Genomic DNA, 18,491 nt, shown 5'->3' with positions numbered 1-18,491 from the left:
AAGTTAAAACCTTTCTTTTTGAAAAAAGAGAAAAGATGCTGTGGCTGTCGCTCTATATGCTGTGAATGTTTTGCTCTGATTGGTTAATAAATAAAGTGCTCATTGGCCAGTAGCCAGGTGGAAATTATAGGCTGGAGAAAGAGAGAGGAGAATTCTGGGAACAGGAAGGCTGAGTCAGGAGTCGCCAGGCAAACACAGAGAAAGCAAGAATTAATATAAGCGTCTGTGCATTTATTTGGGTCTGAGCAGCTGCGGGCCGGGCAGGACTGAAGAAAACTCCAGCCACAGGTAGTGCTGGGCAGTGGTGGCGCACGCCTTTATAATCTCAGCACTAGGGAGACAGAGCCAGGCAGATCTCTGAGCCTGGTCTACAGAGCGAGATCCAGGAGGCACCAAAACTACCTAGAGAAACCCTGTCGCGAAAAACCAAAAAATTGGTAATAAGAGCTGGAGAGATGGGCCGGGCGGTGGTGGCGCACGCCTTTAATCCCAGCGCTCAGGAGGCAGAAGCAGGCGGATCTCTGCGAGTTCGAGGCCAGCCTGGGCTACAAAGTGAGTTCCAGGAAAGGCGCAAAGCTACACAGAGAAACCCTGTCTCGAAAAACCTTTAAAAAAAAAAAAAAAAAAAAAAAAAAAAAAAGAGCTGGAGTGATGGCTCACGTGTTAAGAGCACTGGCTGCTCTTTCTGAGGACCCAGGTTCAATTTCTAGCACCCACATGACAGTTCATACCTGTCTTTAACTCCTGTTCCTGGGCTTCTGACACCTTCACAGAGACATACATGCAGCCAAAAAAAACCAATGAACATTTAAAAAAAAAATGGTAGTAAAACGTAGCTCATTATTTCTGTACTTTATAAATTGCCAGTTTGTATTTTGTAAATACAGTCATAGAAGATAATTTTACTTTGTGATGTCATAGTAAAATTACTAGTCATGTGTTATTGTAAGTATGAGTTCATTTATTGATGACTTAGATACACTAGAGTCTTCGTATTTTCCTGCCTGTTTTTGGTTTTACTTCGTTTTTTCAAGACAGGATTTCTCTGTCCTTTAGCTCACTTTGTAGACCAGGCTGGCCTCAAACTCAGAGGTCTGTCTGCCTCTCTTACAGCCAATTTTAGTTCTTGTCTGCATTTTAAATGAAACCAGTATTTGGTCTTGGTCCAGTTTTTCTGTTATTCAATTCCGGTTTTTTCCTCTTTCTAACTTAAATTTTATTTCAAGGCGGAGTATTACCACCTCTTAGCTGAGAAGATCTATAAGATTCAGAAAGAACTAGAAGAGAAACGGAGGACTAGACTACAGAAACAGAACATGCTACCAAGTGCTCCTGGCATGGTTCCAGTTTCTATGAACACTGGGCCTAACATGGGACAGCAACAACCAGGAATGACTACTAGTAAGTACTTTTTGTTATACTTAATATAAAGAAAAGAAAGCTGGGCGGCGGTGGTGCACACCTTTAATCCCAGCACTGGGAGGCAGAGGCAGGCTGATCTCTGAGTTCAAGGCCAGCTTGGTCTACTGAGGAAGTTCCAGAACAGCCAGGGCTACACAAAGAAACCTTGTCTCGAAGAAAAGAAATATAGAATAAAATAATACCTCTACTTTTCAAAACTTGGAACAATATAAGGTGTCTAGGTATGATATTGATGTATCTTGATAATTACTGTTATTTTCTCTGCCCAAGAGAGCCTTTGAAATTGTAACACCTAGGAAATGGCAGGCAGCTTACATGTTTTTCTTTGCCCCATGCGCCCACCCCCACCCCCCCCACCCCCACCCCCGCAGGATTTCTCTGTGTAGTTTTGGTGCCTGTCCTGGATCTTGCTGTGTAGAACATGCTGGCCTTGAACTCACAGGGATCTGCCTGGCTCTGCTTCTCGAGTCATGGGATTAAAGGCCATCCACCGCCCGGCGAAGCTTACATGTTTTCACTAGTTTTCTCTGCCATCCACCATCTTGTATATGACAGTTTTAAAGGGTTAGTCCACAATCATCATGGTGGGAAGCAAACTTCTGGTACTGGAGTGAGCAGTAGCTGAGAGCTTCACATTCTGATCCACAGGTAGAGAGAGACTTGAAGCCTCAAGGTTTACCCCTAGTGAACACGTTCTTCAATAAGACCGTGCTTACTCCAATAAGGCCATACTTCCTAGTCTTTACCAAATAGTTCACTCTCTGGAGGCCAAAGCATTCACATATGAGCATGTAGGGCTCTTCTCATTGAAACCACATAGTGTTTCACTCTGTAGACCAGGCTGGCCTTGAGCTCAGAGATCTGCTTGCCTCTGCCTCCCAAGTGTTGGGATTAAAGGCGTGCACTTCCACTCTGTGAATCCTGGATATCAGACTCAAGTTGCCAGGTTCAAAAGTAACTTCTTACTGGCCAGCAACACTATTCTTTCTCTGTACCTTTTTGAAACCTTGGAAGAAGAATCCAAGAAGATACCAAAATTAATATATTTTAAACTCATTTAAAATTTATTTATATATATAAAAATATATAAATACATTTGTTTTTTGTTTTGTTTTTCGAGACAGTGTTTCTCTGTGTAGCTTTGAAACCTGTCCTGGAACTCACTTTGTAGACCAGGCTGGCCTCGAACTCACAGAGATCCGCCTGCCTCTGCCTCCGATGTGCTGGGATTAAAGACATGCACCACCACACTCAGCCTCAATGATATATTTTAAGAGGCACAGAATGAATGGTCTAATATAATATGGAGGCTCTTTCTTCTCACTCTTGTCAAGTTAAAGCCTTTGTTCTTTGAGTTTGAGGCTAGAGATTCTCTAAGCTATTACTAATATTTTATGGAATTTCGTTGTTTTGAAGAAGCAAGGGGATATCTAACTATTTCTAACTTACATTCCAGATGGTCCTCTACCTGATCCAGCTATGATCCGTGGCAGTGTGCCAAACCAGATGATGCCTCGGATAACTCCACAACCCGGTACATTTTGAAAAAATTCATAGTTGATTGTAAGAGTCCCTGATGTAAAACAGACACTTGACCCTAGTTCCGGATTTAATTCATCAGCAAGTCCCATAATTATCTGCTTTGGAAATATGAAAATCTCTTGTATTGGAAATCATCAAGGAAGGGACAATGAATAGGTAGGCTGACAGATCCAAGAGTAGATCATAGTAAATAAGCAAGTACCCATTGAAAACCAACTAATTGCCAGGCATGATAGTGCTCACCTTTAATCCTAGCACTGTGGAGTCAGAGGCAGGTTGATAGACTATGTTCCAGGCTAGCCAGCACTATAGAGTGATACTATTTAAAAATTGACAAACAATGTAGTAATTTACTACATGTTGTAAATTTAGTTCAGTAACTTAGTAATAATGCCTTTGCTCCAAGCTGGAGAAATAGCACAGTGCTTAAAAGTATACTGGCTGCTGTTCCAGAGGACACTGGTTTAATTCCCAGCTGCTACCCACACTGTAACTCCAGTTCCAGGGGACCTGACATCCTCATATAGACATAGATAGAGGCAATAATGACTTTGCTTGGTTTTTGTAACTGAAACAAATTGATTCAGGGTTTCAATATTATTTTGTTGTTCCTGGGCAAATGAGAAGAATTGTACTTTAAAACTTATGTCTTGTTATTAATTTCAGCAACATTATTGAATTGTAATATTTTGCGTGTGTTCACAGGTTTGAATCAGTTTGGGCAGATGAATATGCCTCAGCCCCCTATTGGACCCCGGCAACCCTCTCCTCTTCAGCACCATGGACAGTTGGCACAGTCTGGGGCACTAAATCCAGTTAGTTTGCCTATACACCTTTAAAAAAAAAATCTCTTTCTTTGTTATTACTTCAAAAACACTAATGTTCAGCCAGGTGGTGGTGGCAGGTGCCTTTAATCCCAGAACACAGGAGGTAGAGTTCGAGGCCAGCCTGGTCTACAGAGTGAGTTCCAGGACAGCCAGGATTATAAAAAAAAAGAAACCCTGTCTCAAAAAAAAAACCACTAACGTCTTTGTGTCTGTCTAAGCAGAACATTTTATTCTGTGAGTAATTGTGTGTCTTTTCCTTGTTCATTGAGAAGTCTGAGTAAGTACAATTTACAGGAGCCAGCTCTGTCCTTCATGTGTGTTTCAGGGGTCAAAGTCAAGATTGTCAAGCTTGGTGACAAGTGCCTTTACTTGTGACTCATCTTGACAGCCTGAGACCTTTTTAATACTACAGTCTTGTTGTGTTTGGTCTTTAATATGACATAGTTACAGCTGAATATATACTGTGGGATGTAGCACTTGTTTAACCTGTACAAGACTGGGTTAATACCTAAAACACCACAAAACAAGCCAAATCCCAGTTAAGGAGTATGTATCTATTTATAGATAGGAGTAAGTTCAGTTTTTTGTTTGTTTTTAACACAGAATTTCACTATGTAGCCCCAACCATCCTAGAACTCTTTATGTAGACCAGCCTGACTTCAAACTGAGAAATCCACTTGTCTCTTCTTCCTGTTTCCAAAGTGCTGGGATTAAAGGTGTGTGCTATCACACTGGGCTAAATACAAAAAGTGGAATGGCAGAAATTAAAATGCAACATAATTCATTTTTGTTTCTCTGTTTTGCCTGAAAATCGCACAGAAGTGCTGAGGAGATGGTGTGAAAGCATAAGCAACTGCATCCATATCCCCAGCAGCTCATAAATGCCAGGCTATGGTGGCACACACTTATAACTCCATTGCTAAACGTGGTGATTGCCTGGAGCTCATAGGCTAGCCCAAAATGTGAATTCTAGGTTCAATATGAGACTCTGTCTCTAAAATGAAATGGAGGACACTTGTTTCTCTGGCATAGCATTCAGGTTCAGTTGTGCCAGCATCTCATATGGTGGTTTATAACCATCTATAAATAGAGTTCTAGGGATTATAATACCCACTTTTGGCTTCTAGACATGTATGTGCTGCACATATATACATGCAAGGAAAACTTGCACGTAATATTTTTTTAAAAAATGATAATAATATGGAGAGAAAGTGGAAGGTTCCTTCCTGTTGCTATGATAAAATGTGACGAAAAGCAACTGAAGGAATAGTTTTATTTTGGCTTATGGTTCCTGGGTCTAGATAGTCATAATGGTATGCAAGATATGCCCATAGGAGCAGAAATCTGAGAGAGCACATTTCAGCCACAAACAAGGAACAGAGTGGTTGAACTGAAAGGGAATTAATAAGGCTATAAACTCAGCCCACCCCTACTGACATACTTTCTCCAGAAAGGCTGCACCTACTGAAGATTTCATAGTCTCCCCCAAATAGCTGGAGATGAAGTGTTTAAATGCCCAAGCCTATGGGAAATGTTTCTCATTCGTATTAACACAGTGCCTACTACCTAGTATCCATCTACATGCAGACTTACACACCTCAAATTTTAAAAAACAAAACAAAAAGGAAATTTCAGTTGTGGAGTTATTCCTGTAATTGGTGATGCATCTTGCTTTTAATCTCAGCACTCAGGAGGCAGAGGCGTGCAGATCTCGGAGTTCAAGGCCAGCCTGAGGCACACAAAGAAACCCTGTCTGGGGGGAAAAATGCATATATACATAAATGCAATTTTAAAAAATTGCTTGGGCCTAGGTACACAGCTCAGTTAAAAATGACACTTGTTCCAAGACTTATAACCTGCATTCACTCTCCTAGACTCATCTGGTACAAAAAGATTCCTGTAAATAGTCCTTTGACCTCCCCATTCCTGCTACGGCATGTGGATCCAAACAAGTGTAATTTTGAAAGTAGATGTAGTCATATCATGAATAAATACAATTCTGCAGTTAGTCAATTAATGGCTGAATAATGACACTATATGTCAAAGTTTAGTTGAATTCATATGTGTCATAGTTTCCAATATAGTTAAGAATACTCCTAATGAATAACATGGTATTTTAATTTATTGAACACTTAAGGGTTTATAGCCAAAATTACTTTCATACTTTCTTAAAAATTTATCTAGCCAGGTATTTGTGGCGCACGCCTTTAATCCCAGCACTCAGTATGCAGAGGCAGGAGGATCTCTGTGAGTTCGAGGCCAGCCTGGTCTACAGAGCGAGCTCCAGGACAGGCCCTAAAACTACACAGAGAAACCCTGTCTCGAAAAAACAAACAAACAAAATTATTTATTTAATGTACATTGGGGTTTTGCCTGCATGTATGTCTGTATGAGGGTATCAGATCCCCTGGAACTGGAGTTACAGTTGTGAGCTGCCTTGTGGGTGTTGGGAAATGAACCTGGGTCCTATGGAAGAGCAGCCAGTGCTCTTATCTGATGAGCCATCTCTCCAGCCCCATTTCATACTTTCTTTAAGATTATAATACTAAGCTGGATGTGACTTGAGATGATACTGGCGCAGAACATCTGCTGGTTTTTCCAGAAGACCTGGGTTCAGTTGCCTGGACCCGTGTTGGGCAGCCCAATCTGCCTGTATCTCCAGCTATGTGTGATCTGATATCTTCTTTTGGCCTCTGAAGGCATCCACATATGTGGCAAACACTCACAGAGACATGTATGTGTTTGTGTGTATAATAAAATTGTTAACAAAAAAGCAATAATACTAAAGCTGACAGAATCAGGTAATGTCCCATGTTTGGAATTTCAGTATTTAGCAGCTTTTATACTTTGCTGCAGGTCCTTGCTCCTCTAAGCAGAGAACTGTCTTTTGCAAGGGTGATGAAGGAGCAGTTGCTTCCTAGGTTCTAAGCATCTTGTTGCTCCTTTTGTTTGTTTTGTTTTTACAACACAGGGTTTCTCTGTGTAACTGCTCTGTCTGTCTGCAACTCACTCTGTAAAACAAGCTGACCTTGAACTCAGAGATCTGCCTGTCTCTGCCACCCCCCAGCTGCAAACTCAACCAGCTTTCCATATCCACTCTATCCTGCTTTCCTTGTGCCTGGAGGGCATGGATGCCACTGTTGCAAGAATCTCTTTGGAGTTCTTTAGCATTCGTGTTAGATCTCATGAATCTGCCATGTTTAAGAGTCTTGTCCTTTTTAATTGATAGAAGTGGCTTTTTAGATTACATTTCTGTCTTTTAGTTCTCTATATTTCTTTTTATTAAAGGTTTGGATTCACGTGGGGCAATTTTAGAAAGGAAGTATAACAACAGTCTTAGCACATTTACAGACCTTGAATACTACATTAGCCAGTAGTCTTGTTTTTTACTTGTCTTGATTTTTACTTGTTTTTGTCCTTTTTAGTAGTCTTACGTTTGTGCTGCTAGAGCACCAGTAATAAAAGCAAAGAGGTCACAAAGTTGTTAATTCACTGTCCAGCAAAAAGAAAATAATTAGTTGCTTCTTTCTTGTCAGAGTTCTAGATAATGTTTGCCATGAAAACATCCTCTGGCCCTTCACTCTTTGTTTCTTTAGGGATATGTTAGTAGTTATAAGCCTGTTATTCTTGGTTTTTAAGTAGTTAGTTCTTCCACTTACTCATCATGTTTCTCCTTTGCAAACGATTGTCTTTTCCCTTTCTCTACTCAAACATCTGGATAGCAGAACAAGAGTAATCACTAAGTATAATAGTAGAAAAATTGCAATGAAGCAATTGGTACTCTATGGTCTATTTTTTGTTTTGTTTCGTTTTTCTTCAGCCTATGGGCTATGGACCTCGAATGCAGCAGGCTTCCAGCCAGAACCAGTTCCTCTCCCAGACTCAGTTTCCATCTCAAGGAATGAATGTAACAAACATGCCTTTGGCTCCATCCAGTGGTCAAGCACCAGTGTCTCAAGTATGTTTTACTAATCAAATTTATGTCTTAGTGTGCATGTGTGCTGGTATAGGCACACATGACACAGGGCACACATGCAGGACAGTAGTGTGTAGTCTCTTCTCTCTTTCTACCCTTATGTGGGATCTGGGTATTGCACTCAGGTTTCCAGGCTTAAATGGCAAATATCATTTCCTGCTGATACCAGTTTTCACAAGTGTAGCATCCAATGATGTTCAAAAACAGTTTGTTTATAACCTGTATGATTTTGTAAGGTCCCCTCTTTCATTTCATCTTTGAAAACTCTGATTGTGTCCAGGTATGCATACCTTTAGTCCTTATTCCTGGAAACAGGCAATTGGATGGATATCTGTTAGTTCAAGGCTAGCTAGGTCTACATACTGAGACCACATCTCAGAAATAAAGAAGTTTGGTATTGTTCTTTGTTAATAATCACTTTGTGTCCTAAATAATATATGCCTTACCTTTGTAAATACTATATATATATTTTTTTTTTTCATTTTAACAGGCACAAATGTCCAGTTCTTCCTGCCCAGTGAACTCTCCTATAATGCCTCCAGGGTCTCAAGGGAACCATATTCACTGTTCCACTCTGCCTCAACAAGCTCATCAGAATTCGCCTTCTCCTGTTCCTAGTCGTACCCCTACTCCTCATCATACTCCCCCAAGCATAGGGACTCAGCAGCCACCAGCAACAGCAATTCCAGCACCTGTTCCTACACCACCTGCCATACCACCTGGACCACAGCCCCAAGCTCTCCATCCCCCTTCTAGACAGACACCTACACCACCAACACACCTTCCTCCCCAAGTGCAGCCTTCACTTCCTGCTGCTCCTTCTGCTGACCAGTCCCAGCAACAGCCTCGCTCACAGCAGAGCACAGGAGCCTCTGTTCCTACCCCAACAGCACCATTGCTGCCTCCTCAGCCTTCAACTCCGGTAAGCAGATGTGTCTTGAAGTGTCCATAAAGTGAGTTGAGCTCCAGGGGTGTTTCTGCACCATTTCTTACACTTCTGTTTCATCCCTTGTTGTTTGGTCCATAAATAGAATTGATTGGTTTTTTTTCCTGTTTTTTTCTTCCTGTGGTAGTACCTATCATAGAGAAAGCTGCAAGATTTTTGGTTAGTTTTGACTGACCATTTTGTTTCGTACTATATTCTGAGGCCTGAAAACTCATCGCTTAGTTTAACACATGTACTTTATATTTTGAGGCAGAAGCAAGCAGATCTCTGGTTTACTAAGTGAGTTCCAGGGCATCCAGAGTTATAACATAGAGAAACTCTGTCTCAAAAAACAAAACAGCAGCAGCAATAAAAGAAAAGAAAAGGAAAAAAAAAAGATACATTGAAACAGTTTAAGTTGCAGTGCTGATAAATGAAACTGAAAACTTATAGGAGTAATTACATTGATTTTGCGCACACACACACACACACACACACACACACACACACACACACACAAAACCTGTAGGGGTCGTCTTCTTCCACCATATAAATTCCAGGGATAAAACTAGGTTGTAGAATTGATACCAGGTGCCTTTACCCAGTGCACTGTACTTAATGTCATTTTTTAATGCTGTGAGCTTCTCTGAAATAGTCAACTTTGGAACTTTCACCCCTAAACACATAACAATAAAACAACAACAACAACAAAAACCTTGGTAGCTGTATCAAGTATAACCAACCAGCTAGCATTGCCAAGTCCTGTATCGCCCATTCTTAAAAATGATCCAAGGAGGAAGCAACATGATGAGTCCAGTGACACTGCTCCCAACATAAGTGCTTAGTCCTGTGTAATTTACATTTAAATTCTGATTGCATAATTGGCAATTTTTTTTGTGTGTGTATGCTTTTCCTTTTTCCTCTCCAGCTTTCTCAGCCAACTGTAAACATTGAAGGCCAGGTATCAAACCCTCCATCTACTAGTAGCACAGAAGTGAATTCTCAGACCATTCCCGAGAAACAACCTTCACAGGAAGTAAAAATGGAGGTTAAAATGGAAGTAGACCAACCAGAACCAGCAGATGCTCAACCTGAAGATACTCAGGAGGTGAGACTAGAGCCGTTGGGTTCTGCCATGAAAGGAGATTCATGTGTGTCCATAATAGAGAGGGAATAAGGTGATGGTAATGGTCTTGTTCCTGGGTGTATGTCTTTTGAAATTCTTAAAATTCCTGCCCTATATTTTAGGTTAAAGCTGAAGATGGTAAAGTGGAACCTACAGAAACAGAGGAGAGAGGCACTGAGTTAAAAACTGAAATAAAAGAGGAAGAAGACCAGCCAAGTACCTCTGCTACACAGTCCTCCCCAGCTCCTGGACAGTCAAAAAAGAAGAGTAAGTTATAGCTAGGGAGATCGTTCATTTGGTAAAATACTTGCCCCACTAGCAGTGAAGATCTGAATTTGTTTCCTTGCACTTGTGTAGATATCCCAGTGCTTAGGAGGCAAAGGGAGATGAATCTCTGAATTCAGGGACTGCCTTGTTTACTACACAGCAAATTGCAGGAAAGGCTGCATTAAACAGTGAGACCTTGTCTCAAAGCTGGACATTTTGGTACCCTTATAACCCGAGCACTGGAAAAGTAGAGGCGGGTTCAGATCCTGGTAGAGCACACTGTTTTAGCAGAGGGGGAGGTAGAGAGTGGTGGGAGTTAAGAGTGCTTAATTGGGGTGAAGAGATAGTTCAGTGGTTATAGAGCACTGGCTGCTTTTCTAGGGGTTCAATTCCCATCAGCCACATGGCAGCTTATAACCACCTGTAACTCTAGTGGGACCAAACACTCTCTTTTGTCTTCCTCAGGCTCCAGCACACATACATACATACAACACACACACAGTTCATATAACCTTATGCAAACATACTAACACATAAAATGAACTATCAAAAAAATGAAAAACAAACAAAAAAAGCCAAAATCAAGGTTATTGACCTCTGACAAAAACACCCACCCAAGGTTGACTCTTGATCTACAAACATAGGCGCACACACACACACACACACACACACACACACACACACTCACGCACCACAAATGCTGGAAAGAGAGTGATGACGCCTACAAATTGTTCTTTGTCCTCCACAAGTGCATACAAGATAAATATAAATATAACTTAAAAATTTTAAAACATTGCCGGGTGGTGGTGGCGCACGCCTTTAATCCCAGCACTCGGGAGGCAGAGCCAGGCGGATCTCTGTGAGTTCGAGGCCAGCCTGGGCTACCAAGTGAGTTCCAGGAGAGGCACAAAGCTACACAGAGAAACCCTGTCTCGGGGAAAAAAAAAAAAAAAAAAAAAATTTAAAACATTGACTATCAGTTGTTGCTTGGATTCCTTTTGGTTTAGGCAAATCAAGACTTAAGTCTAATGTGCTTCATCTAAATAATGAACTTTCCCCTCAGTTCTATAAAGTATCATCCATTTTAATTAAAGACTCTTCCTCAGTGCCTTCCATTGTTTTAGGTGTAAGAAACCAGATCTCAATTCTGAATTGTTAATACTGGTGTCATAAAAAGTGCTTTTTCTTCTTCCTTCCTCCCCACCTTGGTGATTAGTTTCGATTTCATTGTATGGATACACTTTGCCCTACAGTCTTATTTCTCAGCAGGGACTTGTATTTACTTAGACTGTCCTGGAGCTCTCACTGTCCCAGCCTCACCTCCAAGATCTTCCTGCTTTATCCCACCCAGTGCTAGTGGGGCCGTGTACTCCCATAGCACTCAGAGAGGACTCTTTCAGTTCTGCTTGACAGACCCCTCTCTAACATGAACATCTTTTGGACTGTTACTTTGAGAAGTTTCTTCTGTGTTTCTAGGAGTTTTTGATTCTGTTTCTATTTGACCGAGTTTGTTCTCCCTTTTTTTTTTTTTTTGTTTTGTTTTGTTTTGTTTTGTTTTGTTTTTTTTTGAGACAGGGTTTCTCTGTGTAGCTTTGCACCTTTCCTGGGACTCACTTGGTAGCCCAGGCTGGCCTCGAACTCACAGAGATCCGCCTGGCTCTGCCTCCCGAGTGCTGGGATTAAAGGCGTGCGCCACCACCGCCCGGCGGTGAGTTTGTTCTCAATAAATCTGCAGCTGGAAAAGTAAAATCGCCAATAAGGGTAGTGACATTTCTGTTTTGCAGGCCGTGCTTAAAGCAGAATGGGAATTGTAATCAGAAAGGGAGCCCTTAGTCAAGTTTCTCTGAGGACAATGCCACTTTTGTGTTCTGTAACTTGCACATATTTCTAAAATCCTTTGCTCAGTCGATAACTGATTTCAAATGGATTCTCCTTTAAGTTTTCAAACCAGAAGAATTACGCCAGGCTCTGATGCCAACATTGGAGGCACTTTACCGGCAGGACCCAGAATCCCTTCCCTTTCGTCAGCCTGTAGACCCACAGCTTCTAGGAATCCCTGTAAGTATTTGATATTTTTGTATTTCCTTTTAAATTGAGAAACAGCTTTATTTGGCACATGATTTACACGATACAGAATGTACCCTACTTAAAGTACACAAGTCACCACGGTTTTAATTCCTTTTCATAACCTCCCCAAAGTAAACCCCACATCCATTAAAATCACTAGCCACAGTACTCTTAATTTCCAAATCTTAGCGCAGCCTGATTCCTCTGCCAGAATAGATTTCTTCTATTCTGTTTTTTTCCTTAAGTTTGAAACGTACAAATACACCACATTTTGACTGTCGTCTTTTCAAAGACACTATGGGATGGTGAGTTGGTTGGATTTTATGGTGTTGGGAATCGGGATTGGGTCATTCAGTGCTTCCTTTTCATCATCTAATATTCAGCTCTGTTGATGGTACTGTATTCTCTCTGTGTGTATAGTTGACAGGCATTTGGTTATTTCCAGTTTTGGCTGTGGAGAATAGAGTACTGTAAAACAAACTATGTACAGTGCTGCTTCCCCTTTTGTTTGGATTTTGAGAGTATCTCACTTTATACCGAAGTTCCCTTTGCACTTTTAAGTCCTCCCTCAGCATCCTAGCACTGGGATTACAGTAGTATCTATAGACTTCAGTTTCTCTTTGGTGTGTACTTAAAGGTACAATTTTTGGGTCAACAATTTACTATCATTTGAACAGCTGCGGATCACAACAGTAAGATGAGCCCCTTTTTTTTGAAGATTTATTTATATTTTATGTGTATGAGTTTTTGCCTGTATGTGTATAACCATCACATGGTTGCCTCGTTCCTAGAGGCCAAAAGAGGGTGTTCAGTCCCCTGGAACTGGAGTTATAATGGTTGTGGGCCACCATGTGAGTGCAGACAGCTTAACTGTCCTCTGTAAGAGCAGCCAATACTTTTAACTGCTAAGGCATCTGTCAGTGTCTGTTTCCCCACTTTAACTAAACCCCAAGGTTTTTTGTTGTTTGTTTGTTTGGGTTGTTTTGTTTTATTTTTGAGATAAGAGTTGGGTGGGGAGTCTCACTGTTTATCCCAAGTTGGCCTGGAACTGACTATGTGGACCAGATTTTCTTCAAACTCAGGAAATCTTCCTGCCTGCCTCCCAAGTGCTGGGATTAAAGGCATTTGCAATACTGCCCTGCCAAAATTAGTTTTGCAAGATAATACACCCAAGTTGTTGGCAGGTTTTGCTCAAGGATTTTCATAAGTGTTATCAGATAGGGTATTGGAATATTTTTCAGGGGCACAAATTCATTTAGGATTTGTTGTTGTTGTTGTTGTTACCTTCGAACACTAATTCTCTGGGGTTTGTAGGTCCCTTCTAGTATTCCAGATTTAAAGATGTTTTGTTCTACTGTATATATGTGACAAACTATCTGGACCTATTGTTTGGAGAGTCTCTCAGTCCTCATAGCCTCTTCATATATATGTAGAATAATATTTTAAAGAAGTGACAGACTTCAATCAACTTTTGGGAAGTAGACATATGAAGACAATATTACGTGGAAAATTAATGATGATAATAGGAAGATAGTTTCCTAAATACCTTGCTCATGAGTGTGTGATGTGGTGTTGCTTATACTTTTAGGATTATTTTGATATTGTGAAGAGCCCCATGGATCTTTCTACCATCAAGAGGAAGTTAGATACTGGACAGTACCAAGAGCCCTGGCAATATATAGATGACATTTGGCTCATGTTCAACAATGCCTGGTTATATAACCGCAAAACTTCAAGGGTATACAAATATTGCTCCAAACTGTCTGAGGTGTTTGAACAAGAAATCGACCCGGTCATGCAAAGCCTTGGATATTGTTGTGGCAGAAAGGTAAGATGTAGCTTTCAGACCTGCCTTTAACTTCTAGGGTTCTTAGAATCTAGTGGTGACTTGGGTTAAAAATAATCCTCTTTCTTGCTGGGTGGTGGCACCTTTAATCCCAGCACTCTGGTGGCAGAGGCAAGCAGGTCTCTCTCTGAGTTCGAAGCCAGCCTGGTCTACAGAGTGAGTTCCAGGACAGCCAGGGCTACACAAAGAAACCATGGTTCAAAGTGGGAAAAAAAATCCTGTGTTTTGTTTTGTTTTGTTTCCCCCTGGAGCTGAGGACTGAACCCAGGGCCTTGGCAAGCACTCTACCACTGAGCTAAATCCCCAACCCCAAAGTCCTGTTTTTGACTTTGATAGAGTCTCCCCATCTTTTCTCCTCTTTTCCCTTTTCTCATGTTGCTAAAGATTTCAAAACACATTATTGAATCACTTTACCTATCCCACCTCCAACAGGCCCTTTCTCTTAAAGTGTTTATTTATTGTATACACAATAATGTCTGTTTATGTGGATTGTGCTTTCTGTGAAGATATTTTTTTGCATGGATGAGAATTATGTGGCAGAGCTGACCATCTAGAATATTGAATCATCAGACTAAGCTCATGGAGTAGGAGCTTTGTTCTGTTCATCTATAGGTCCACCTTGTTCCACATGTTATACTTATCCTGCACTTCACAGTTCTTGTGTTAAATCCCATGTTGCCTGTAGGTATCTGGAAATAGTGCTGGACAGATATACCTGCTCATCCTGGTGAAATTGTGTAGTAAATTTGTGATGGTTTTTATAAGCTGAAGTGCCTAATTGTGATTTACCTAAGTGAGAGATGAGCTTGTTCTGATTTGCCCTTGTGACTATTTTGCCTTGTACTTCAGGGCTTTGTGCTCTTAAACAAATACTTTCTTTTTCAGTTGGAGTTCTCTCCACAGACACTGTGTTGCTATGGCAAACAGTTGTGCACAATCCCACGTGATGCTACATATTACAGTTACCAGAACAGGTACGCTCAACCATGTGTGGACCGTGGTCCATATATCCTTGTATATAAAGTGCATGTAATCCAGTTGTGCTGGCACACACGAATACATTGTGGTTTATATGTTACCTGCTTGAAAACCTCTGTATAGCATAAATTCTGTTCTTTGTTTTTGTTTGCAGAATTATAGTATTTTCTAGTGAAAAAGCTTTACAAGTTCTGTGGACCTTTTCTTAACTTAGTTTCTTATTCTTGGATTGTATCTAAAAAGTATTCCAAAATATTTACATTGTTTTGCTGTGTCAGGCAAATTTAAAAAGAAAGAAAGAAATTTCCCAGAACTGAGGTATAGTTAATTAGTAGAGTACTTGCCTAACATGCATTAAACTCTGGGATTGACTCTAGCACTTCATAAACAGAGTTCATGCCTATAATCCGAGCACTCAGGAGGTAGGGATAGGGAGATCACTTCGGAGTTATCCTTGGCTGGCTACATAAGTAAAAATGGGATGAGCCTAGACTGCATGAGACCCTGTCTGAAAAAAGACAAAGGAAATATGAGAAGAAAATACATACGGCTTTTCTCTACAGAGACTTGGATGTGCTGCTTTCACTGCCTTTTGTCTTACCCAGTGGCTGTGATCACCTTAGTTGTATTCACTAATCTCTTGATCATGAGTAATCAATCTCCTGTTGGTAGTAATTGGCCTGCATGCATTAGAACTCCTCTAGTGTTTCTTCCCGGTGGCGTTGTGCAGTAGAACAGCAAGGCCAAGCAGTGACTGCCCCTGTGCTTGTAATGCTGCCAGCTCTGGGGTGTCCTGTTGGTTGAACTTGTGAGCTACAGATTCTTTTCCAGCTTTGAGAATTCTCCTAATTTTTTATTTACAGGAAAGTGGCTTCTAATGCTACTTTCTAAATATAGAGTCTAGATTTGTTGTTCATTTTACTCCTTGAAACCTGGGGAAAAAGGGGTCAAATGTCATGATAAAAATCACCATTTATTAAAGATGCAAGTAACAGCTGATAGGAAATTTTCTCATGTTCAAATCTTGACTCGTAGGACCGTTTTGGACTTTTTTTTCTATTTTTTTTTGAGACAGGGTTTCTCTGTGTGACTGTCCTGGAACTGGGACCAGGCTAGCTTTGAACTCAAGTAGATCTGCCTACCTTTACCTCCAGAGTGCTGGTACTAAAAGCTTGTGCCACCACACCCCACCCACTTTTGGGTCTTTAACAGCAGTCTACAGTGTTCATCTTTTTTTTTTTTTTTTTTAAAGATTATTTATCATATATGCAGTATTCTGCCTGCATATATGCCTGCAGGCCAGAAGTGGGTGCCAGATCTCATTACAGATGGCTGTGAGCCATCATGTGGTTCCTGGGAATTGAACTCAGAACCTCCGGAAGAGCAGCCAGTGCTCTTAACCGCTGAGCCATCTCTCCAGCCCTACAGTGTTCATCTTATACCAGGATATGTTTTAGTATTACCTTAATAGACTTCTGGCTCTAATGAGTGCTTTCTTAGTTTGTTTTTTGTTTTGTTTTTTTTTTTTCTTTTTTCTTTTTTTTTGTTTTTATGTTCATTTTTAGACAGGGTCTCACTTTGTAGCCTTTGCTGGCCTGGAACTAACTAAAATCCACCTGCCTCTGCCTCCTGAGTGTGGACAATTGGTGTTTAACTGCTTTTTAAAGAAGTGTTGTGTGGAATAGCACTGGGTAGTAAAATCAAGCAGTATGGGTCTTAGTGAAAGGTCTTCATTTTTATTTGCTATAATCATTTGCTACTTGGGATCCCATTGAGATATTTATTGCTAATATGTGCTTTGCCTTGGCTTTCTGCTTTGTGGTGTCCTGTCTTGCTTTTGTTTTTTTGTTGTTGTTGTTGTCTTGCAATCCCTCATTTCTTCGTTTGTTTTGTTTTTTTTTTCTCCCTCATGCTTGTCGTTGTCTGCACTTGGCTTTGATTGCAAAAAAAAAAAAATTACAAAAAAATACAAAAACAAAAAACAAAACAAACCCAAACTGTGGGGCCCATAAATCTACATCATTGAATGTCCTTGTCGCCGTTGATGACCTGCTCTCTGCTCCCGTTCCCCTCCTTGGCCTGCTGTGATTGGTGGCTTCGTTGCTTGGCTTGGGCTGTGTTGTGTGAACGGAACAGTTCACCCCAGTATGGCCTTCTTGCCGACAGGTATCATTTCTGTGAGAAGTGTTTCAATGAAATCCAAGGGGAGAGCGTTTCTTTGGGGGATGACCCTTCCCAGCCTCAAACGTAAGTAACTACATTATTTTGAAAATGTTCTTTTGATTCTTCAATCTCAGGTGGTTATTCTCAGGCATTTTTAAGTGATCTCAGATTGTTGTCCCTCCAACGTTGTATCCCACCAGTCATAGCCAGCTATTTAAATACAAATGAGTTTAAGGTGAATGAAATTAATAATTTTTAGTTGCATTCTCTCACATAGAGGTGCTTATCTCTGGCTACTGCCTACCCGACTAGTTAGATCCTAGATTCTGTTGACAACAAAGTTCTGTGAGCTATTGCTGAGCTTAGAAATACCTAGCATTGGATGGTCATCTTAATAAATAAGTTTGGGGTTTTTTTAAGTATATTGAATTTAACAGAGGTTGGACTCATACTAACTGCCCTTATACTTATTTCTTGCAGATAACATAGTGCCCAGTGAATAAGACTTTAATTAATATAAAGCTTTAAATGAGTCTTCCCGAGATTTTGTAGTTTTTTAAGCTTTTAGTGTTAAAAACACAAAGAAAATTTTCAACACATGGCCTGAACTGCCAGCTAGTATGGTTAGTCTCTGTAACATAGAGTTAAATGCCATATTTCAGCATAATAGACAACTTAATGAAGAACTTTTTATGTTGTACAGCAACACTTTCCTTTCAATTGCTATTGAAATATGGTGTAGGAGAACAGATGCTGGGAACCTAAAGACATTCTGAGTCTTAGCAGGATGAGAGAAGTCCACACTAGGGAGGGATTTCCCTGCAATGGTCAGGGGTGTGCACGCTTGACTCCTGGAATCACAGAGTGGCCTTCAATCAGTAAGGCTCTAAGGTTAGAAAGTATAGAATTCCCTACGTGGTTCTACAGGTCTATAAGGGGCCTAAGAGACTGAATTTTTTAAAAGTTCTCATGTCATTCTGAGTGCTGTTGGTCTTAAGAGTCTTCTATCAAGTTCTTAGGACATACAGGAAGGTGAATGAACCTTGTGAGGCTTTTACTTATGTAAGAAACATTTAAATGCGGATATTGTTTAGTAAGGAAAAACCACAGCATCAAAATGTCAAGGGCAGTCTGTGAAGGCATGGAAAATAAATACTATGAAATAATATAATTTTTGTCCTTCATATTGAATCTGAGGTAACTACAGGAATCTGAAGTATGCACTTAGCCTCTGTTTCCACCACTGCTTAAAAATACTGAACTTGACCATCTGGTTCCTAAAACCAAACCTCCTCCCTAAAATGGAGGAGTAGGTCCCTTCCCTTTTTTTTTTTTTATTCCACCCTTCTAGG

General features: G+C 40.6%; 1 protein-coding gene across 1 annotated transcript in view; it reads left to right on the top strand.

The window, feature by feature from the left end:
- Ep300 (E1A binding protein p300) overlaps positions 1–18,491 on the top strand; it is a 72,711-nt gene that overhangs the window by 39,905 nt on the left and 14,315 nt on the right. The window contains exons 10-20 of the mRNA XM_059247908.1: positions 1,227–1,401; positions 2,879–2,956; positions 3,670–3,779; positions 7,612–7,749; positions 8,258–8,689; positions 9,621–9,800; positions 9,941–10,085; positions 12,025–12,143; positions 13,741–13,980; positions 14,884–14,972; positions 17,143–17,223. Coding sequence (XP_059103891.1) covers positions 1,227–1,401; positions 2,879–2,956; positions 3,670–3,779; positions 7,612–7,749; positions 8,258–8,689; positions 9,621–9,800; positions 9,941–10,085; positions 12,025–12,143; positions 13,741–13,980; positions 14,884–14,972; positions 17,143–17,223 — 1,787 coding nt within the window. The remainder of the gene's footprint in view (positions 1–1,226; positions 1,402–2,878; positions 2,957–3,669; positions 3,780–7,611; positions 7,750–8,257; positions 8,690–9,620; positions 9,801–9,940; positions 10,086–12,024; positions 12,144–13,740; positions 13,981–14,883; positions 14,973–17,142; positions 17,224–18,491) is intronic.

Source organism: Peromyscus eremicus, chromosome 20 (assembly GCF_949786415.1).
Source record: "Peromyscus eremicus chromosome 20, PerEre_H2_v1, whole genome shotgun sequence".
Classification (NCBI taxonomy): Eukaryota; Metazoa; Chordata; class Mammalia; order Rodentia; family Cricetidae; genus Peromyscus; species Peromyscus eremicus.
The sequence above is the reverse complement of the archived record's forward strand: the minus strand, read 5'-3'. Positions and strand labels throughout refer to the sequence as shown.